We start from the raw sequence: 21,672 nt of genomic DNA on the forward strand, positions 1-21,672 counted from the left end.
AAGTGTCATTGACATATGTGTTTATCATGTGTAAAAAGATTAGAAAACAGAAATAGTGCTAGAGACATGTATCACTCTTAATAGAATTGTCACTTGCGTGTGTTTTATCATGTATAAAAAAAATTAGCAAGTGCAAAACAGTTTATCCGTGAATCCAAAAAATAATCCATGTTTCAATGCTTTGACTGTCGAAGTTTATTCCAGAAAAAAAAAAAAAGAAAAGGTGACATATGCAGTGTTTGAACTATTCTTTTGACAAACGGGCCGAGCAATAGCGAGAGTTGTGAAAGGCCCAGAATGAGAGGTGAGATGATATATACGAAAAATAAAATAGGGTTTAGGGTTTGCAACAAGAAGAAATAATATCTGCCGCATGGCTTCTCTTCAGCTCTGGAAGAAAATCGCTGCCCCGCTAACTTCGAACGGTCGTAAGTGGAAGATGGCTTGCACAACGGTGGCTGCGCCGTTTTCATCTGGCGCTGAGAGCTCTGGTCCGATCAAGGTTGAGAAGGAGAGCTCTGGTCCGAAAAAGCCAGAGAAAGTGAAAGTGGAGAAGAGGAAGGTGTTTCAGAAGCTGAAGTCTCTTAGGGTTGAGACCATAGATCTCATCATAAGGGAAGAAGAGAATAAGGGCGTTTTTGTAGATCAGGAGGATCTTTTCAGGTGGGCCAAACTTCTCAAGAACCACAAGCCTGAAAACTCCCTTGAGGTATGTATGTATGTATGTATGTATGTATGTCTGATGGAATATTAAATTAGAGAAACAAAGTCTGGTTCTTCTGTTTTAAATCAATTTTTTTTTTTATTTGTGTTGTGTGTAGATCTTTAGGTGGATGGATAAAAAGAAGATGGTGTTTTCTCCCTCCCAACTTGAGCTTTTTGTGGATCTTCTGGGCGAGCTTAAAGGAGCAGAAGCGGCTTTAGCCTACTTTGACAAAGTAGAGCCAAATTTCGATGAGATGGACGCTGAAGCCAAAAACCGCCCTGCTTACTTGAAGCTCTTGTATTGGTTCCGGGTTAAAGAAGAGAGTCAGACTTCGGGGGCAAGAACACATGTTCTCAAGTTCCCTAAGTGTGATGATAATTGGAATGTTCTCAAGTGAATTTAGTTCTTTCAAGCTGTTTGGTGTGTGTTTTAAAACTTTTAATGAATGAAGCACGACTCTCACATGCCTTCTTGTAGTCACTCATCTATGTAATAATCTTTTGCTCTGGAAAACTAACTCTTTAAGTTAATTGTATCTCTTCTGTTTAGTCCTTATAAATATTAAATTTTCATGTTACAATATCACAACAAATTTGCATCCTTTTTTATATTCTGATGATGCAAATGTTGCCTCGTAATGTTTATAAGCTTCGTTTCATCTATGCCTATCAACTTAGAGCACCCACATCAATGAACCCCTCTTGGGTTCATAATTTTTTTTTTTTTTCTTTTTGAAAAAAAAAAAATTAGACCAATCGCGGGCTGCCACGACACGTAGGACCCGCGCTACAATGATGAACTTTAGGAGAGAAGGGTTCATCCCAAAAAGCTTTAGGAGAGAAGGGTTCATAGGATTGAATTATTTTATTATTTTTTTCTTGATTTCCGTGTGAACTCCCTCCCCCCTAAACACTCAATGCGGGTGATCTTACAAACACCTCACATTTTAAAACCAACTAAACTACAACTTGACATTGTCTGATAACGTTTTAGAATAGTGATCATGCCAATCTTCTCCCACAATACGTTTAGTACATAATCCACGGACGCTAAGGTATTAAGACTAGTAAACATGAAATGAAATACATGTTTCCAACTGTTTCGAATCATACCATAGATTCTAAGGTCCAAAAGTGGAGGTGAAATAAATAAAGGATATCTGAAAGGGAAAGTTCCTCCTTGGGTTGGTATCCCAACTTCAGTTGCGCTGCCATTTGGTGTTTTTTGAGAAGGCTATCTCAGGTACCATAGCTTGTACTCTCTTAACTAATTCGTGTTTAACAAAATATGAAGACAACTAGCTGATTTTTTGGCCATTTAGCTGTTCTTTACTGTTGGTTTACTTCATCTGGGAGATATTTAAAGTAGAGATAGTTCCATTGCTACTAAGGATTTATAACCATGTGTGTCTTAGTGTGCATGACTAATGACACTATCAAGGAGTTGTCGCTGTCTAAACCAATATATCTTGAGACTTTGCTTTTTTCATGATTACCTTCACCCAAACTCACTTCCCACTCCCTCTGGATGTGGCAGGCGGTGAGCGAGAAATTCCAAAGTATTGAAGAAAAATCTTGATGAGGGAGACCAAGATGCTCTCGGAGAAATCCGTAAGACAGTGCTGGGACTAGTTGCACCCGCAGAACTGGTATGTTTATACATAAACCACATAATATCAGTAAAATAATATTACATCCCTACATATTTTTTGTGACTGACACAAGATGTAATTCTCAAAAGAAAAGGCAAAACCATATTGTCTTATGGGCTTGATCATTTTAAAAGGCCCAATAGAAAGTTAGCCCATAATATAAACAATACTCTTCCATCGCCGGAGAGAGATAGAATTAGGGTTTCGGTGATGCTGCGTTTACTCAGAACCTTCTCCTCCTGGAGGAGCATTTCCATGAACAATACTCTTCCAAATTCGAGTCTAGCGTCCTCTATCTCCTCCGCTCCCACTCCCACTCCTCCTCAGAAACGAACCATTCTAGCCAATCTTAAGTCAACAACTGATTCATGTGATGATGTTCTGAGAAAGATAGAGAAGGAGGGAGGGTTTCAGATATCTAGACCTGATCTTAATCGCTGGATTGCTCTATTTGAAAAACGAGGTCAGATCCAGAAATCTATAGAGGTTTGTCTCTTGTCTTTCCTATTTTAAGTTTATATTTGAAATTATTTAATTTATTTTTCCTTGTAGATCGACTCCTTCAAGGAGTGGAAGTACATTGGTTTGATGAAAACCTACAAACCTTGCTTTGGAAGAACCAACGTTGGAGATCCTCTTCCAACTTCGAGTCTCGCCTCATCTAACTCCTCCACGAGCAGTTCCACCGATGCCAATTTCTTTGGCAAAGACTCTCTGAAAAACGCAGGGGCCATCATCGCTCCTTCCTCTGTGAATCTCACTACATACAAAGGTACGGTTTAGTATTAGCTTGTCGTTAAGCTTATTGTTCTCTTGTTGTAAGAGAGTAGATATGATCATTACCACTGCTCATTTACAGAAAATTGAACACATCAGAAAATTGACCAGTCTCTGTTTCTCTTTACATACTAAATTTTTGTCAGGAGGTTTGTTTGGGAGTGGAGTTGTGTTTAGCGAACAAGGCTTGATCATTACAACTGCTCATACTGTTGTTGATGTGGAAAAGTTACAAGTCAGTCGTGTGTATCATGCGCAGATAAAGGAGGTAAGATCTTCTCTACAAGTTCAGTTAACTCTGTGGCTGTGTTTTAAATGGCGCATGGCGCTCTAAGGCGAGGAGGTTGGAGCCATGCGCCATGGCGCTCCAAGGCGCTCGCCTTATGGTTAGGATGTATTCAAACGTGGTTTAGTTATATACAGCTTTAGAGGAACTTAGATATGCATTGATAGATGTTCTTAGGTTAGAAGTGTACGTGTTAGCTACAGACGTGTAACTATTTCTATGGTTACGTACAGAAGATAGTATATATAACACTAGTACAGTCACCTATACAAAACTGTCTTATTTATGCACACTAATATAGTCAGCAACGAGTTAGTCATGCACACTAATATAGTCAGCTATGTACACATATATAAACCCCAAAACACCAAAACAAAGAACTTGAAACTAAAATACTAAATTCAATTGCTCAAATCCAACAAAACCTATAACTCTGAACATCTAAGCATTATGTTTTAAGGATATTTAAATGGTCGAAAAAGTAGTGATAGAGTTCCAAGATGTTTTAAGGGTTCCGCCAAAGTAGTGTTTAACGGAAACTACAAGCAGAGCCGGCCCTTGGGCCAAGCCCATCAAGCACTGGCTTCCGGCCGACAAATTTATAAAAATATTTCGGCCACATTTTCGTAAGTGTCTTTGTGGTATGGTGGCTTAGTGTTAACATTTAAATGTGGCTGGTCTCGGGTTCGATCCGCTGAAGCCACAATAAATTTTTTTTTTACTTTACATAAAGTTAAATTAAGTAAACGAAAAGGAAATTCTCATTAAACCTAAAATTAATCACTTTTTTTTAGTTACTGCTGCCGTAAAGCTCTAAAGTCTGAACATATCCTTAATTGATATCATCTTCCTAATTCCTATAATCCTATTACTTGAATCGTTGCTTATTTTCTTCTGCAATTGTAAACTGAATTGTCATCTCCTCTAGTCCTCTTCTTCTTGATCCAACGTGGTAAATTCACTATTTCATACTTATGTAATACAATTTTGTTTGTTACTTTTAAAACTTGTCAACTTCTTTTGGTGTTGTAGAGTTAAATACATATATTAGAGTTGACGTTCTGTGGAAAAGTAGTCAATTATATAGTAATATAATTCTTTTGGTTTCATATTTTCTATCTGCGTGTATATATATATATGTATATATCTCTACTCATGATTATATATATGTGTTTATTTATAGCATAGCCATTGATTTTTTAATCTTTGCAGAAAGATGGGTCCTAAAAGAATTAGAAGAGAGATGGGAGGTGCTGAAAAAGAAAGATTAAAGAAAAGACAAGAAGCATTAATAAAATCTCAAGCCAATTCAATGTTAAGGTACGTTACAATAACTGAAACTCCTAAACTTGATGAGGTTTTAGAAGATGAGACTATAGAAGATGTGGAGGATGATATTATACACACTGATGAGGACGAAGAGAATTTGGATATGACTCAGAACATGAATAATAATAAGAGTGATGGTGGTGGTGGTAGTGAAAGCAAAAGAGAGACTGGGAATAAGGACGAAGAAGAGAAAATGGATGGTGTTAAAGAATATCAGATAAGTGGAGATGTCGATGATCCTGGAAACTGGAAAAAAGTTGATAACAGAATGAGAGATTTTCTTGTTGAGAAAGGTCCAACAATGCGGCTACCAATTGATTATCATTTTCCAAGAGATCATGTTGGTAGATGTTTTTCTCATTCTTCTTATACAAGAGAAATAAGAAATGGAGAGAAGCAAGATAGACAATGGTTAGTTTACTCCAAAGTAAAAGATAAGTTCTTTTGTTTCTGTTGTAAACTGTTCACCCAAGACAGAAATGCTAGTCAGATTGCAACCAGTGGATACAATGATTGGAGAAATCTTTCAAAAATGCTAAAGGAGCATGAAAAAAGTCATAAGCATATCATATGCATGACTCAATGGATAGAGCTAGAAGTGAGACTAAAGACGAATCAGACCATTGACAAACATATTCAAGAAGAGGTTAACAAAGAGAAACAATACTGGAGAGATGTATTGTTGAGGATAGTTGCACTGGTGAAAGGCCTTGCTAAACAGAATATGGCATTTCGTGGAAGGAGTGATAAGATTCGTGTTGCTGGCAATGGAAATTTCTTGGGTATGATTGAAGTATTTGCAGATTTTGATGAAGTGATGAAAGAGCACATTAGACGAATTGAAACACATGAAACTCGTTATCATTATCTGAGTTACAAAATTCAGAATGAGTTGATAGAGATGCTTGGGAGTGAGATCAAAAAAATGATCTTAAAGAAGATCCGTTGTGCAAAATACTATTCAGTTATTCTTGATTGTACTCCTGATATCAGCAACACAGAACAGATGTCCCTGGTCATCCGATGTGTAGATATTTCTGAGACCTCACCAAAGATCGAAGAGTTCTTTTTGACATTTTTGGTAACTAAAGACAAAACTGGTGAAGGTCTTTTTGGCACCCTTCAGGATGTATTGGCTGATTTGGGATTGAGTATTGATGACATTAGAGGGCAAGGCTATGATAATGGGTCAAACATGAAAGGTAAACATAAAGGAGTACAAAAGAGATTGCTGGAAATTAATCCACGAGCAGTTTACACACCGTGTGGTTGCCATAGTTTGAATCTTGCGCTTTCAGATATTGCTTGCTCGTCAGACATAGCAGTATTATTTTTTGGTGTTGTTCAACGCATCTACTGTTTGTTTTCCTCTTCAACAAATAATTGTGATATTTTTAAGGAGATTGTGAATGGTATTACAGTTAAGCCATTTTCACAAACTCGTTGGGAGAGTCGCATCAACAGTATCAAAGCAATACGGTTTCAAGCTCCTAAGATACGAGAAGCACTGTTTTACTTGGCAGATAATAGTGACAATCCGAAAACAAGAAGTGAGGCTGAGTCTCTTGCCATGAGTGATACCCACAGAATTGGAAACTTTGAGTTTGTGTTTGGAATGATTATTTGGTATGAGCTTTTGTTTGTTGTTAACAAAGTAAGCAAGATCCTGCAGTCAGAAGATATGGATATTGATATTGCTATTGCTCAAGTGAAAGGACTTGTTTCTTTTTTTAAGGATTATAGAGAAACAGGCTTTCAAAAAGCCAAGAGAGAAGCTGAAAGGATTGCTACTGAAATGGAAATTGATCCTATGTTCTCTAAAAAAGCAAAACGTCCTACTAAAAGAAAACAGTTTTATGGGGAAGAGCCAGATAAAGTTGGAGAAGTTGTGGTGCTAACACCTGAAGAAGATTTTAGGATCAACTACTTCATCAAAATTGTGGATCAAGGTTTGGTTTCTCTGGAGACAAGGTTTGATCAACTTCAAGGTTATGAAAAGACTTTTGGATTCTTATTCGACTTCAAAAAACTGAAGCTAGCTGAAGATGACAAGCTGATGGTTTCTTGTGCTAACCTTGAAGTTTTTCTGAAGCATGGTAATTGTTCTGATATTGATGGTGATGATTTGTTTTTGGAGCTGAAGCTTTTGAGAGGGGGTTTGCCTGAAGGTATTACGAAGGCTGCTGGAATATTGGAGTTTTTGAAAAGGAGGGAAAGTTGTTATCCAAACACATGGACAGCATATCGTATAATGATGACAATTCCTGTTTCCGTTGCCTCAGCAGAGAGAAGTTTTTCAAAGCTGAAACTCATAAAATCGTATCTACGGTCGAGTATGTCACAAGAGAGGCTTAATGGATTGTCAATGTTATCAATTGAAAGGGATATGGCTGAAAAGCTTGATTAAACAAACTTGATGAATGAGTTTACAGGAAGAAATGCAAGAAGAATCATATTTCAGCAGTAATGTATTGGTTTTCATGTTTTTAAATGTTTTTGTTTAACACTTTTTATTTAGTTGTTTAAAAACAATCAGTTGAAATTTTTTTTTTGAACCAGTCTTTTTTTTTTTACTCGCTTCTAGCCACCAAAAAGTTAGGACCGGCTCTGACTACAAGGCGCGCCTTAAGAGGTTCAAAGGCGCTTATATTTAAGCCAATGGCGCACCATGGCGAGCGCCTTGAGGAACTAGGGCTCGCCTTAGAGGACTGAGGCGTTAGGGCCATCGCCCCGGTGCGCCTTGCGCCTTGGCGCAAAAGGAGATCGCCTTTTAAAACACAGCTCTGTGGATTTATGTATGGATTTGTTTGGTAAAGTTGCTGTTGGTTAAAATGATAGGTTATGATAACCACGAGCCTTGGTCAGACGTTCGTAGGAGCAGTTGCTGACTATGACCTGGACTACGATCTTGCACTAGTCAAGATCGAGTCGCCAGTGTCGCTCTCTCCTGCCAAGTTTGGCAGTTCGAGTCTTCTTGCTGTTGGAGACTTTGTCTTGTCGGTTGGCAACCCTTTAGGATATGCCAACACATTTTCAATGGGAATAATCAGGTGAGTTTTGTGTTTCAATATTTTGCTGTTTTTTTTTTCTTTGATGTATCTGATAAATTTCGTTTTGTGTCTTTTTTTTCAAGTTGCCTTAAACGCTCACAACATGTTTTACGTCTAGAAGGGAAATGCAAAGTGTATCTACAAACAGATTGTTGGTTGCATGAGGTAGCTTTTGTAACTTCTGTTTGTGTTTATACTTGTATTAATTTTGATGACGTTTTACTATTTGTAGGGGAGCTCTGGAGGTGCCCTTGTAAACCTTGAGGGTGAAGTTATCGGCTTGAACTGCGGGCATGGGGAAGCAGAAGTTGGTGTTGGGTTTGCAATCCCGATTGGTACTGTTTTGAAAGTGATGAAGGAAAGAAGGTGGTTGTGTGAGGATTGAAATGAAAGGTGTGTTTTGCTTTTTAGGTTTTACTTGTAACGTTAGGAACAAATATGCGCTGAATAAACTTTTATCTGCTGATTTTTTTCAGGTTTCTTGCAAAGTAATAGGATGGGGGCTTGATGTTGCAGAACGTATAGACTGTTCTTTTGTGGCGATCTATTGAAATACTGGTAGTGTACCGAGGTTTTGATAAATGATTACCTAACTGGATTTACATATATGATTATTGAACCCGGTTTTCTATTGAAGTAGGAAAGAACAAATCTAGAATACGTATTGTACTTAAAAAAACAAAAAAAAGTTTGAACCGGGTTATATATATGATTATCGAACCGGGTTTTCTGTTGTCTTCTCCAAATCACAGAGAAGCTTTTACTCCAAGTATCGCACTATTTCTCTGTTCCCGGTGATGGTAGAGAAGTGGGGTCGTCAATATCAAAAAGGATGATGCTGTTGATCTCTTCCAATCCATGATCCCGTCCTATCATCATCTCATGTTAGCTCTCTGCAAAAATCTCTTCTGCTTTTGCTGTTTTTGGAAAGGTGTTGAAACTTGGTCACTTTGGGTCACATTTAACACGCTCCTCAATGGATTACGTCTCGAGGGCAGAGTCTCTGAAGCTGTGGAGTTAGTTGGTTGTATGGTCCAAAGTGAACATGTTCCAGATCTCATCACCCTCAACACCACTCTTGTCAATGAAATTTGTCTCGAGGGTAAAGTGTCTGAATCAGTGGATTGAACAGATCGAATGGTGGAACATGGTTGCCAACCTGATGGAGTTACTTTATGGTCCGATTTTGAACATAATCTGTAAGTCGAGGAACACTGCCTTGGCTTTGGATCTCCACACAAAGATGAACATAGAAAACCCTGACGAGCATTACTTCTTGAACATGTTTCACGGTTCAGTGAACGCCAACAGAAGTGTGACGTGGGTTGATTGGTCCATTGGCGGTCCGCATCCAGCTACGTATGCTGCAGATAATATCACAGAAAGGCTTTTACAGTCGATAAGGAAAAACGAGACGGATTGTGTTTACAATGGAGAACAAACTTCTTTATGCTTTCTTTTTGCTAGGAAGCTTGCTCCTCTCATGAATGTGAGCTCTACAGTCATGGGGTTTTGATAAAACAGTTGATTAGATGAGATTCTTCTACAAGATGTATACATAGGACTTCTTTAGTAGCTTTCTTTGTTTCTAGAAATAAAATGTAAAGGTCGTCGAGCCTTTTGTATGTAAGAAGAGTTTTGCTCCTGCAGAGCTTAATCTACAGTTATAGATTATGAACATCTGTGCTTTTTGGAAAAATAAAATTATACAAGTTTGATCAAGGTCAAACTATCAGGAAAACGTATTAGATTATTTTTTTGATCTTTAATAAATACCAGAGTTTGCAAAAATTGAGAGCCACAAAGCAAAAGGAAAATTACTATAAAGTCACAAGGAAGATGAGCAGAAGTAATAGCTGTCGAACTAGTTGCTCGATTCAACTACCTTTTTGTCTTCTCCATCTTGCCACCCGTGGGAGGACTCTGTCTCCTGTCGTTGAGGAAGATGACTATTCCCAGAGTTTGACCACTGTGCTTGATTAGCCACCTGTCCTGACGAGGGATTTGACCACTGAGACTGCTGAGGGCTAGCTGTCTGATTAGACCATTGTTGCTGCTGTCCTGTCCACGCTGAATGCTGGCCAGCTGTCTGATTAGTCCACTGTTGCTGCTGTCCAGGCGTCTGATTACCCCACGGTTGCTGATGATGGCCAGTGTTCTGATATTGCTGATGACCGGTGTTTTGATTAGTCCACGGTTTCTGCTGGCCAGTTGTCTGGTTAGACCATGATTGCTGATGACCAGTGTACTGATTAGCCCACTGTTGCTGCTGACCAGGCGTCTGGTTAGACCATGATTGTTGCTGGCCTGAAGGACTTGACCATGCCGGTTGCTGAGACCAAGATTGCTGCTGTTGATATCCTGGTGCTTGACTCGACCATGATGGTGGCTGTTGCACTGCCGTCTGATTAGACCATGATTTTTGCTGCTGGTTAACAGAAGTATTGGACCATGAAGGATTCTGGCCATTATTAGCCTTGTAAGTTCCTCCTGCTGTTTGACCTACAGTTCCACTGGCCCCACCTGAATTTGGAATGCTTGCGCCATGGCTCGTCCATGGGACCCTGTCTCTAGGTTGCTGAGGAGCTGCAGGTGTGACTCCCAACACTGCAGGTACCCTAGGTGCAGTGTAACCAGATTGGCTAGAGTTTCTAACAGGACGGCTAACCGTGTTCAAGGTTTTCTCAATCTCCTCACGACGTCCTGCTTTCTCAAAAGTCTCTATGATTAACTCCCTCAGTACAGGAGCAACCCCAACACCATATCCAACCATCTGACTAACTATATCCTTGGCTTGGTCAAGTGCATCACCCTCACAAAGACCTCTAACCACCACATCGTAAACCGAAGGATCTGGTTTCGGTTCCCTCTCTCCCATCTTAGTCAAAACCTCTGCACATTCCGTAACCTTCCCATTCCTAATCAGCTCACCAAACACCCTCGTACCAAACTCAGCAACCACCCTAAGATTCACATCCACCATCCTGTTCAACATCTTGACAGCATCCTCAACCCTCTCCGCCTTGAGATAAGCATCAATCATCGCTCTGTGACTCGGAGCATCAGGAGGCAAAGACTTACTCACACTCTCCGCAAAGAACCTTTCAGCCTCCGGTAACATCCCGTGCTCACAGAACCTCGTCACTATGTTACTGTAACCCAAATAATCCATCACAAACGGCCTCGAAGTCGGATTCCTTCCAACTTTCTTAAACGTCTCAATAGCTTCACCAAACTCCCCCATCTTGAAACACTCATTCACCATTATACTAATCGTCTCAGAGTTCACAGACAGAATATTAGGAGGAGTGTGATTATCCAACATCTCGTTAAACAAACCCCAAGCCTCACTCTTTTTACCATACTTGAGAAAAACTTCAAGAAGTACATTCCCAGTATGCGGATGCATTCTAAACTTCTTATCCAACAAAGACCGGTAAGACTCCATACCCTCCTTATCATTCCCTTTCTCAAACCAATACTCCATAAAGGTACCATGAACAATCCCATCGTAAACAGTACACTTACTCTTCAACTCATCGAAAAACTCATTAGCCTTATCTAAATCCCCAAGATCCAAGTAACCTCTTATAACATTACTATACACAACGGAATCAGCAGCTTGGCCTTTGCTCAACATCTCCCTCACCAAACTAACAGCCTCCCCGATCCTCCCAGCTTGAACCAACCCTTTCGTCAAATGCCTATACGTAACCGACGAAGGAGCGAAAGGAGCGTTCGCCAGTATGTAACGGTACACCTCGAGAGCCTCTTCCACGTGTCCTTCGTCGCAGTGAGCGTTGATGATCTGGTTGTAGGAGACGACGTTGGGGACGATGTTGGACTGCTTGAAGAAGTACTCGAAGAGGGAGATCGAATCGGCGTAGCGCTTGGATCTGTACATGGCGGCGACGATGGCGTTGCAGGTGAAGACGGTGGGGCGGGTGCTGGAGTAGACGGACTGGCGCGCGAGTTTCGAGGCGGCGTCGAGGTCGGAGGCTCGGATCAGGGATTGGACTCTGTTGTGGAGGTTGAGACGCGCGCCGACGAGGGAGGAGGTTGAGTCGGGGAGGCGGGGGGCGTTGGGGTCGCGTCTCGGGGGAGGGGATGAGGGGTCGCGGCGGAGGGCGTGGAGTGGGGGCTCGATTCGGAGGCGGCGTTTGCGGCGGCGGCGCTCGGCGGCGGCTTCTTCGGCTGATGAGAAGGATGCGGTTCGGAGAGGGAACTGTGGGTAGGTGATCGGAGGGGAATCTTGATTGGTCGTCGCCGGATCTTCATTAGCTGGGGAGATTGAGATGGTGAAGAGGCGTTGCTGGATGTGTGAGATCGGAATAAGGAATCGGCTGGAACAGAGACATTGCGAAAGGGAGGAACGGCGAAGGAGGTGACGGAGAGACATGGCTGAGGGGAAAAAAGTTAGGGTTCTAAGAGTGAGACGAAGCCGAAACAAGATAGTGATGTGGCTTAAACCCTTTTGAGCTGAAATGAACGCGGATAATCCATCATAAACGGCACCGTTTTACTGAATGGGTGTTTGGTTACACGTGTACTAGTATTCGAGAGAGGAGTAGAAAGACGCTAATCTGATGTTGATAAGCAAATTATATTTATGTTTAGCTATCAACATCATACTAAACTTGCCAGATGACTCTGTATTGCATAATACCAAAAGAAGGACATTGTGTTCATAATGATTTCATGTTTGGAGTTTGGTTCATTTAAACTAATAACAAAAAGAACTTAGAAAATACTTGAAATGGTCTTGTAGTTCTGGAATGAAGTACTGTAAATACCATCAACGAAAAAAAACACAACTATAGCCGAAACCATGTGAAGCTCTGTTGCATAACATCACAAGACGAGGAAGACACCCAGGTAAGAGGACTTTGCGGGCATTGCCATAATTGATTCCCCATGTGTTTTTCATGTAAGAACTGATGAACTCTAAGCAGCTACATTTGTCAAATCTTTCACTGGTACAATTTCATGAGGCTGCACACATATAGCATTTACCACAAGTTTTAGAATAGATCCCACAATTCAGAGTAAGGCAACATAACTGGAAAAAAACTAAGAGATTAAAACAGACACTGGATCTCTCATGTGCAAGCTCATAGAAATCTCAGTAAGAACGTCTATATTACCTTGGAGGCTTAGACTATCAATTCTATGGAATAATCACTCATCATATTCACATGTTCAGTAACCAGATATCACACTACAATACTTTACAAAATCGAACGAAAAGCGCTATAAGTTCACATCATGATTTGAAGATTTTCCTGTCAAGCTTAAACATTCCGAAGCGCACCATATGAAAACTATAAGACATAGATTTGGTTCAGATCAGAGATAAACTGAATGTACCTCTGCTAATTCCTCTTCATGCTTGGGGATGAAAGCTGTATCAACTTTTCCGTTTTTGAAATCCTGTTAACAAGTGTGTAAATAACATAAAAAATCCAATACTTTCATAATTAAAGATCTTCCAAAGAGTACAGCTAACTAGTTCTTTCACGCACCTCAACTTCAAGGATAAGCTTGTGGTACTCAATGGTGGTGGGAACCCCTGACGAAAGAACAAAAAAATTTGACAACATTTCATCACAAGTGCAACAAAAGAAAAAGTAGAGAATCAGACAATCCACGGAATACCTGTAATAATAGTGTCATTAAGTGCACGCTTCATCCGCTCGATCGCCCTTTCCCTCGTTGGAGCCCATACAATAAGCTAAAACGAATAAAAGATACACCATAAATGTCAAAAGAAACCAGTGCAAAGTGATATATGATGCTAGTCTACTGTGATGTCCTTAAACAACCAATCTAGAAAGAAAGAAAAAAGGCAGAGTGAAATATACCTTTCCAAGAAGAGAATCATAGCTTGGAGGAACGACATAGTCTGGATATACATGGCTATCCATCCTAACAAAAGGACCTCCAGATGGCAGATACGATGTTATCCTTCCTGTTATTGTCACAGAAATACATTTTTTAATCAAAAAGTCATTAGCTAACAGTTGGTAAATTGTAGCATATAAGCGGTGTAATAACATACCAGGTCCAGGTCTGAATCCTTTAAATGGGTCTTCTGCATTGATACGACATTCAATAGAATGTCCCCTAAGCACAATCTCATCCTGTTAAAGAAAATTATTCCAGATTGAAGAGTTTTTTCTATCAAAGATCATAATGCTGGACACCAGTCATACCTGTGTATAACGCAGTTTCTCTCCCATTGCAACACGAATCTGTTCTTCAATCAAATCAACGGAGTAAATCATCTCCGTCACAGGGTGCTCCACCTATATATCAAACCCCCAAAAAGGGTAGCCAGCCACTCATTAAGCTTCAAATACTTCCAAGATTAGAAGAAAGATTTATGATAACTTAACAAACCTGGATTCTAGTGTTCATTTCCATGAAATAGAAGGAACCTCTCTCATCCAAAAGAAACTCCACGGTACCAACACCAATGTAACCAATGGACGCTGCTGCTGCCACTGCTGCATCACCCATGGCTTTACGCAGCTCAGGGGTCAGTGCGGGAGAAGGTGCTTCTTCCAGCAACTTTTGGTTACGTCTCTGTGGTCAAGAGAAGATTTAGTTGGACGAGAAAGCAACACTCATAGGTCTGTAAGACTGTAACACAAGTTCAATTATTTTTTTGCATTTGCGTCTTATCAACTACTAAAGAGAACATTATGTGCGCTATATTTGGAAAGATCAGTAGTAAGAAGCTGTATATATACTAAGTGATCAGTTTTTCTTTTGTTCTGAAGATGACAAAGCAACAAAAGTTGATACTGGAAATGATACCTGGATGCTGCAGTCACGCTCGCCAAAGTGAACAACATTACCAAATTTATCTGCAAGAATCTAAAAACCAACAGCAGTTAGATGAGAACAGTTGATAGCACACTAAAGATTTAAAAATATTTTTGCTTAGTGGAAGTCTAGAAAAAGACAGATGTATACCTGGAACTCAATATGACGGGGATTTTGAACGTACTTCTCCAGATAAACTCCATCATTTCCAAAAGCAGCAGCGGCCTCACTCTTTGCTTGCTGCAGAACAACAAATTAAGTCAAAATTAAAGGTTGTTAAAAAAATCTTACAGATCTTTTATGGTATAGTTTGCCTTGATTTTCAAACCTGCAACAGTTTCACAAACTCTGAAGGTTCATTAGCAAGACGCATTCCACGTCCACCACCACCTGCTGTTGCCTAGAAACCACAAAGAGACCATTTGTGAGATTCACTACTCAGTGAAACATTATAAAAATTACAGAGGTAGTTTTCTAAAAGAAAGACAAAAGCTTCAGCTGACGCCTATTTAAGCAAATCCTAAGTGAGAATCAATGTAATACGTAACATGAAAAAAAAAAAAACTGAACTGCTCCTTAGGTACCACAGAAAATAAATAGTTTACCTTGATCATTACAGGGTATCCAATCTCATTGGCAAGCCTGACTCCTTCTTCTGTGCTCTGTAAAAATAATAAATTTCAATGCATTAAAGTTCCAAGAGACCCTTTAGTACTACTCAACTTGAAATGCATAACTGAATATTCTATAATTACCTGCAATAATCCATCACTCCCTGGTACAGTAGGAACACCTGCATTTTTCATTGTCTCCCTGGCAGTTGATTTGTCACCCATGACACGGATACTATCAGGCTGCAAATGCAGATAATCCCATTAGAGAGCATTTTCTTTTCCTATATTCTGCAATTAAAAACAAAACTTACATTTGGTCCAATGAAGTTGATCCTGTGTTCTCTACACATCTCTACAAAAAGAGCGTTCTCCGCAAGGAATCCATATCCAGGATGGAGCATCGTACATCCTCTGCTAATCGCAGCTGACAGAACATTCGGTATCAACAAATACCTGCACACAATTCAGAGTTAAAAAGGCTAAATTTCTTCTTCCTAATCATCAAGCATATGAAGAAGGGAACAAACTTACGACTGGTTGCTTGGAGCTTCACCAATACAAACAGCTTCATCAGCCAACTTCACATGGAGTGCATCTTTGTCTATAGTGGAGTAAACAGCAACACAAGGGATCCCCATTTCGTGAGCAGTTCGGATAACACGGACAGCGATTTCACCTCTGTTAGCCACAAGAATCTTATCCCCACTGCTGCAAGTAGCAGCAAACGCACCACCACCACCACTCCTTCTCTTCACGTTCCGGCTAACTTTCAAAGTTTTGGTTTTTTGGCTCGGGAAGCTAACCGCTTGTCCCATCGTGACATTACATTGGGAACTTCTAATGCTACCTCCCGACCTCCCCATGAACAAAGACTAGTATATATACATAAGGATAATGTTATGAATAATGATTCCATAAGAATAACAAACAAGTATGCAGTGTTACAGTTACCAATCAATTATAAATATTTTTTTCAGGAGATAATCAAATGGGAAGTATTAAGTTCGAATTTTGAAGTTTCAAAATCAGCAAACTAAACAGTGTATCGATTCAAAACTAATGGATGAGCAGAATCGAATGGAGATTGGGAGTTTTGTGTACTTACGGGAAGGGAGACAATGGATTTAGGATTAGTAATCATTGAAGCGTCCATTGCCGGATAAGAGGAAGCAGATCCTGATTGAATTACAGAGGAAGCAGAATCTCATCAACAGTGCAAGACGAAGAAGAAGAAGAAAGACACGGAGAAAGCTTCATACCTTTCTTTGTTTTTCTCTCCCAGGACAAGTGTTTCGATGTAAACTAGGGGAGATTGAGTGAGAGACTGAACTGAATCTAATTTGACAACTCAGAAAGTCAAATTTATTTTACTTTTCTTACAACAACACCAGACGCTTTGGTAAGAAAATCATGTTACATTTGGGCTGGACCGTTAATGTTATGTCCTATCCTCTGGGCTGGGTTTTTAGAACCTTTGTTTCTAATTGAACCAAAACCAAACCAATTTATACCGGTCTAACTTCGGTAAGTTTCTCTCAAACTGGTCTACACTCTCGCCACACTAGTAGTACCAAACTCGATGTTTCAAATTGCAATTAAAGAACACTAGGTGATAACCCGCGCAAAGCGCGGAATGAGATTATTATTTTTGGTATTTATAAGATAAAAAGACATAAAGTCTGTTATGTGGACATCGGTTTGATTGTATGTTGGATTTTGTTGTATTTTACTCTATTGAAATATAAGAACCATTCGAAAGTCTTATTTATTTTGGTTTGGAGAATTCACAAAAGTGCTGGAGGTTAACGATGAAAAATATTGTAGAAGAAGTCTTATAAATAAAAAGCTCAATTTTATTAAGACACATAGAGATAAAACTGATAGTACGATTTAAATCTATTGCCATAAACTAAGTTTTTGAAATATATGCAAATCACCTATTCATAATTAACTCAATCACGCATATTAGCAAAATAGGCAACCGTCGTATAGTAAACTTGAAATAACCGAACTGAAGCGTGGTTTATCTTCGTTGATTTCAATAGACGTTCCACTTCGGAACCGACCGGTTCGATTCGGTAAACCCACAATCAGAAGTTCCAACTTGGAACTAATAACAGTCGCGTATGAATATATCTTTTTTTTGGTTTGTACGTGGCTCTCTTAGCCATTCATCTACAACAAACTGCACAAGTGAAGAAAAAAAAAGGAGAATCTTCTAGTTTAGCTTAAAAGCTGTGTGTTTATCCTATAGATTTTGTACCGATTATCAACTCTGTTGCAGAATCTCCATGATCTCATAAGACTTCGACCCTTTTTGCCTTCGCATGCACCGCCTCCATTAATTTGTACGTGATAATAAAGAATAAACAGTATGCTTAAAAGAACGTATGGTAGGTAAGAGTGTGCTGGCCAGCCATGCAAACGTAAAATTATTATCATTGGCAATGTAAAAATGTTATCATTTGTGTTCGTGAGCTTGACAAAAGAAAGGGGAGAAGAGTTCGTGAGCTGCAGTAGTTTATAATAACGATAATTCTAAGCTTGACGAAACAATGGGAGAAGAGTTCTCTTTTTGACAGTAATAATCAACAGCTACACACAAAATGCAAAAGAAGTCGCCTCACAAAGCCGATCTAATGAACCGAAACTTATAGGTTCTCTTCTCCTCTTCAAGACTTCAACAATGCACTAACGGATGCGTTGGATTTCTCACAGGTTCGGTCGAGAGACACAGTTCTTTTCATCTTAGTTTGTGTGACGTTTGTCCACGACTAAAGTCCCCATCTGAAGAACCTTGCCGAGAATAACCTAGATGGATCGTCGTGTAGGCTATGCGAAGAAGGAAGAGGAGACTTCTATGTTCATTAGACTAACAGATGTATTGGATTTCTCTATTTTGTCTTAAAACACAGTTCTTTTCATCTCAGTTTGCAATTTATAATCTTTTTTGTCTATAAAAATTGTCATCACCTGATGTCTGATGAGATATGTTGAAACCTCGAAGGTGTGAAGAAGATTACAAACTGTTTAGAAAGTGTTTCAATCTTCAGGCTAGTTTATAATCAAAAGCTCGTTAAGAAGATCACACAAAAAAAAAATACCAAGATGCTCCAAAAGATGGAAAAATAAGGAAATAAATATGTGAGAGTGTCTCTCTAAACGACACGTGTCAATATTGGTGTGAACACATTAATTGCAATGCTCCTCTTTTAATATATAAGAGATTTCATGCATTGTCCAGTAAATTTCCCTATAATAAACAAGTGAAATAATACATGTTGTCCATAAATACAAGCAACCAAACCTCCACAAGCGCTAAGATTCAACCAGATTAAAAAATTCAACAAACTTTGTAGAATTGAATTTAAGGAATGACGGACCATGTTCCGTTTGCAACTTTGAATAATTACATATTATTAACACTAGAAAAAAATGATGAAAATCATAATTTACAGATTTTTGTTATTTCAAAACTATTAACAACAATTAGCATTTAAACAAAATCAACTATGAACAAAAGATTCACAAAAAAAAAATTATGAACAATTATGAACAAAACTATTAACATTTTAAGAAAATAAACTATGGAAAAATATTCACAACAAAAAAAAGTTAAAAAATAAGTTTTGGTCACCGGGTTATACCAGGAGCAGCCACAAGCGGAAACTTCTTCTTGTTTTTATTTCCTGTATTACGTGGTAATGATCCTCTCCTTTTGCAATGTTCCTTGATCAATGGAACCAAGTACCAAACAATACAAGTGCACATGGTCGACACGGTTCGTCCAAAGAACACCAAGAAGATCAAAACCAAGATCGTTGTTACGGGTAAGAAATGCTTCGGTCTAGAAATCTTCTTCATATTCTCATTCAATACACAGCTCTGTTTCTGCTCTGTCACCAACTCGGTCTTCTTTCTTTCTTTCCATTCCTCTACTTTTGTTTGGGTATTGATCTTGAAATCATCTTGAGAATCCTTCTTCTTGGTTACCTTCTTTGTCTTGATCATGATAGGGACGCACTCTCCCGAGCTTTTGAACACAAACCGAACAAGTGGCGGCCCATCTGAGTCAACCCTCGTTGCGTAAATGCTCTGTCTCTTCTCATCAAGCTCGGAGAGAAGTGCTGAGAACTTTTCAAGTCCGAGATCTGAATAAGGGTTCTTACTTTCTTTCCTCGATCTCTTCATTGAAGAAAATAAACTCACCATTTCTGAGAGATTGAAGTTTTTCTAACTGTGATGTTGTTGTTAGGGTTTAGTATTGGGACAAGAGAGATGGCTTTCTTGTAATGATGATGAGACTTGTCTTTAAAACTCGATGTGATTCTCTCGTATAAACAAATAGTTTGGTGATTTGACCAGATCTCATTAAATGTTATAAGATTGTTCGGATCACGTACTTTAGGCACTTTCTTTTTTGTCCTGGGCACGAATAGAATACTTTCCACCTTAATAAAAGACGTCATCTCAGATGTATTCTGGCTGACCTTAGTGGTTGACTTTCTTGCAGGAGAAGCAAAGACTTTTTTTCCATGATGGCCCTACTTTTATTCAAACATGGGAAATGTTTAGAAAAGATAGATTGAAATACACTATTTAGATAAAAGTGGATCAATAAACAAAAAAATATCATCAAAACAAAAAGCAACAAATCACGTGTTGACAAAAAGAAGAGAGCAAATCATGTGATTATGGGACGGTAACAATGCAATTAGCTCTTCTAAAAAAGGCATGCAATTATAGTTCTCTTAGCTAGGGCTTTAAAGATAACATAGACATCCGTATCTTTTAAAAAAACTTATGTTTGGTTTCGATTTGGTAAATTAGGTTTGGTGCAAAGAAGGCTTAATCTTATTTGATCATATATATGATTGTGAAAGGAGATCATAGCGCGTTCATAAAATATTTGTATATATCAATAGTCTTTAGTCTCATAATAATCACGCGTTAGATTAAACTAGTTGAGCGTTTTTGTCGAAAAGATCTTTTAAAAAGGGCACCTAAATTAATTTTTAGGGCTTTTGAATCTTTGAGCAAGGTTGAAGAAGATGAAAACTTGTGTAATACGCAGAACATCTATTTTCATTTAAAAGCATTTAGTCACTGCAGGATAGCCTTACACTTCACCAGAGGTTGTTTCCATAACAGTTTTGATATTGAAACGTTGTTCAATATATCTTTTGAACGTTTGTTATGTGGACTTTGTGAAGGTGTCGATGAATGGGACATTGTACCACAAGAGCTGTTTCAAGTGTACACATAGAGGCTTCACGGTAAGTCCTTCGAAAATGACATAGCTCACGAGGGGAAGCTTTTTATTGCAAGCATCATCGTATTCAGCTGATAACAGAGAAAGGGAATCATATAAGCCACACGCCAGCTCGAAGGAGGTGATAATGCCGCTAAGGACAAAGTCATTGTTGCTTAAAAGAAACATTGTCTCTTTGGAGAACCAATAGTGCACTACTTCTCGATCCATAACATATGTATTTGGTTTTGTTTCTTCTAAAGTTTGTATTCTTTTTGTTGTTTACCTTGTTATCTCCCAGGGTGATATATAATAATATTCACTCTTTGTTATGTTTTTTTTAGATGAAGCACAAAACAGAGAAAAAACAATGTATTCTTGCTTGCTTATGGGATAATGTAATAAGTTCAAATAACAGTTGATACATGATTTAATTTTCTTGGATCATATTCTTCAGCAAAGTAATCTACTCTCTTTGGTATGATGCAGTGACGTTCCATACGTTCCTTTCACATAAGCTATCATTATCATACTAGGTTAAGACCCGCGCCTTGCGCGGAATCAACATTATATATATAAATTATTTTATGTATTAAATATTTTTACATATTATAAAATAATAAATATATATTAAATAATTAAAAGTCAATAACTATTAAAAATATAATTAAATTGGTGCGAACAAATAAATCAATTGTATTAATCCGATTTTTTTTTTATTTGATAGGATATGTTATTAAATTTAAATGATACTAACATAGATAATATATTTTAGTATATTTTTAATATTAATGTCTATTAAATGATAATTTCTACTCATATAGTTTTTTGATCATTTGTATCTTTTATAGAAAAAAATTTAAATTACTGATAACAAAATTTTCATTGTGAGATTAATAGTTTTAGTAATTTATAATTTAAAAAAAATAAGTTGTCAATGATCGTTCAAAACTTTTATCAAAAAAATTGTTCAAAGTAAATTTTGAAACTAAAATATTGTATTTTATATGGTTTATAGTTTAATTTAAAGCGATATATATATTAATCTTATTAATTAATTAAATTAGACTTTTTACTTATATAATTTTTGTAATCATTTGTATTTTGTCATAACAAAAATTTTAAACCATGGATCATAAAATTTGAATGTGAGACTTTTAACAGTTTTAGTAATTTATAG

General features: G+C 38.3%; 5 protein-coding genes across 7 annotated transcripts; 2 read left to right on the plus strand and 3 right to left on the minus strand.

Annotated features, from left to right (window-relative positions):
- The first annotated feature begins 332 nt into the window (after positions 1-332).
- On the plus strand, positions 333-1,283 carry LOC106418696 (pentatricopeptide repeat-containing protein At1g02370, mitochondrial). Its single transcript, XM_013859447.3, has 2 exons — positions 333-709; positions 822-1,283. Exons 1-2 carry the CDS (start codon positions 374-376, stop codon positions 1,101-1,103), a joined length of 618 nt encoding a protein of 205 aa, XP_013714901.1. The 5' UTR covers positions 333-373; the 3' UTR covers positions 1,104-1,283.
- Positions 1,284-2,248: 965 nt separating this feature from the next.
- On the plus strand, positions 2,249-9,519 carry LOC106418199 (putative protease Do-like 14). 3 transcript variants are annotated; one of them, XR_007327295.1, is made up of 8 exons: positions 2,520-2,843; positions 2,910-3,129; positions 3,281-3,402; positions 7,588-7,799; positions 7,883-7,964; positions 8,032-8,192; positions 8,276-8,357; positions 8,552-9,519. XR_007327295.1 is itself a non-coding variant. In XM_013858858.3 (7 exons), exons 1-6 carry the CDS (start codon positions 2,568-2,570, stop codon positions 8,182-8,184), a joined length of 1,065 nt encoding a protein of 354 aa, XP_013714312.1. In that variant the 5' UTR covers positions 2,521-2,567; the 3' UTR covers positions 8,185-8,192; positions 8,276-8,519. The 3 variants fall into 3 exon arrangements, 2 of the variants coding, with proteins under 2 accessions (XP_013714311.1, XP_013714312.1); XM_013858858.3 differs by lacking the exon at positions 8,552-9,519 and having other exon boundaries at positions 2,521-2,843; positions 8,276-8,519; XM_013858857.3 differs by lacking the exons at positions 7,588-7,799; positions 7,883-7,964; positions 8,032-8,192; positions 8,276-8,357; positions 8,552-9,519 and adding an exon at positions 4,633-7,307 and having other exon boundaries at positions 2,249-2,843.
- A 10-nt stretch (positions 9,520-9,529) lies between these two features.
- LOC106418198 (pentatricopeptide repeat-containing protein At1g10270) lies at positions 9,530-12,286 on the minus strand. Its single transcript, XM_013858856.3, has one exon. It carries the CDS (start codon positions 12,196-12,198, stop codon positions 9,664-9,666), a length of 2,535 nt encoding a protein of 844 aa, XP_013714310.1. The 5' UTR covers positions 12,199-12,286; the 3' UTR covers positions 9,530-9,663.
- A 142-nt stretch (positions 12,287-12,428) lies between these two features.
- LOC106418201 (biotin carboxylase, chloroplastic) lies at positions 12,429-16,630 on the minus strand. The gene is made up of 17 exons (XM_013858859.3): positions 16,501-16,630; positions 16,347-16,417; positions 15,773-16,113; positions 15,553-15,694; positions 15,383-15,481; positions 15,233-15,289; positions 14,956-15,027; positions 14,778-14,867; positions 14,619-14,678; positions 14,199-14,384; positions 14,012-14,104; positions 13,858-13,939; positions 13,661-13,767; positions 13,455-13,530; positions 13,322-13,368; positions 13,167-13,229; positions 12,429-12,791 (listed from the first exon to the last, which is right to left on the minus strand). Exons 2-17 carry the CDS (start codon positions 16,392-16,394, stop codon positions 12,744-12,746), a joined length of 1,611 nt encoding a protein of 536 aa, XP_013714313.1. The 5' UTR covers positions 16,395-16,417; positions 16,501-16,630; the 3' UTR covers positions 12,429-12,743.
- Positions 16,631-18,350: 1,720 nt separating this feature from the next.
- On the minus strand, positions 18,351-21,107 carry BNAANNG36160D. The gene has a single exon (XM_013858241.3). The coding sequence runs from the start codon at positions 19,451-19,453 to the stop codon at positions 18,875-18,877; it is 579 nt and encodes a 192-aa protein (XP_013713695.1). The 5' UTR covers positions 19,454-21,107; the 3' UTR covers positions 18,351-18,874.
- Positions 21,108-21,672: the final 565 nt, after the last annotated feature.

This window comes from Brassica napus, chromosome C8 (genome assembly GCF_020379485.1).
Source record: "Brassica napus cultivar Da-Ae chromosome C8, Da-Ae, whole genome shotgun sequence".
Taxonomy (NCBI): domain Eukaryota; kingdom Viridiplantae; phylum Streptophyta; class Magnoliopsida; order Brassicales; family Brassicaceae; genus Brassica; species Brassica napus.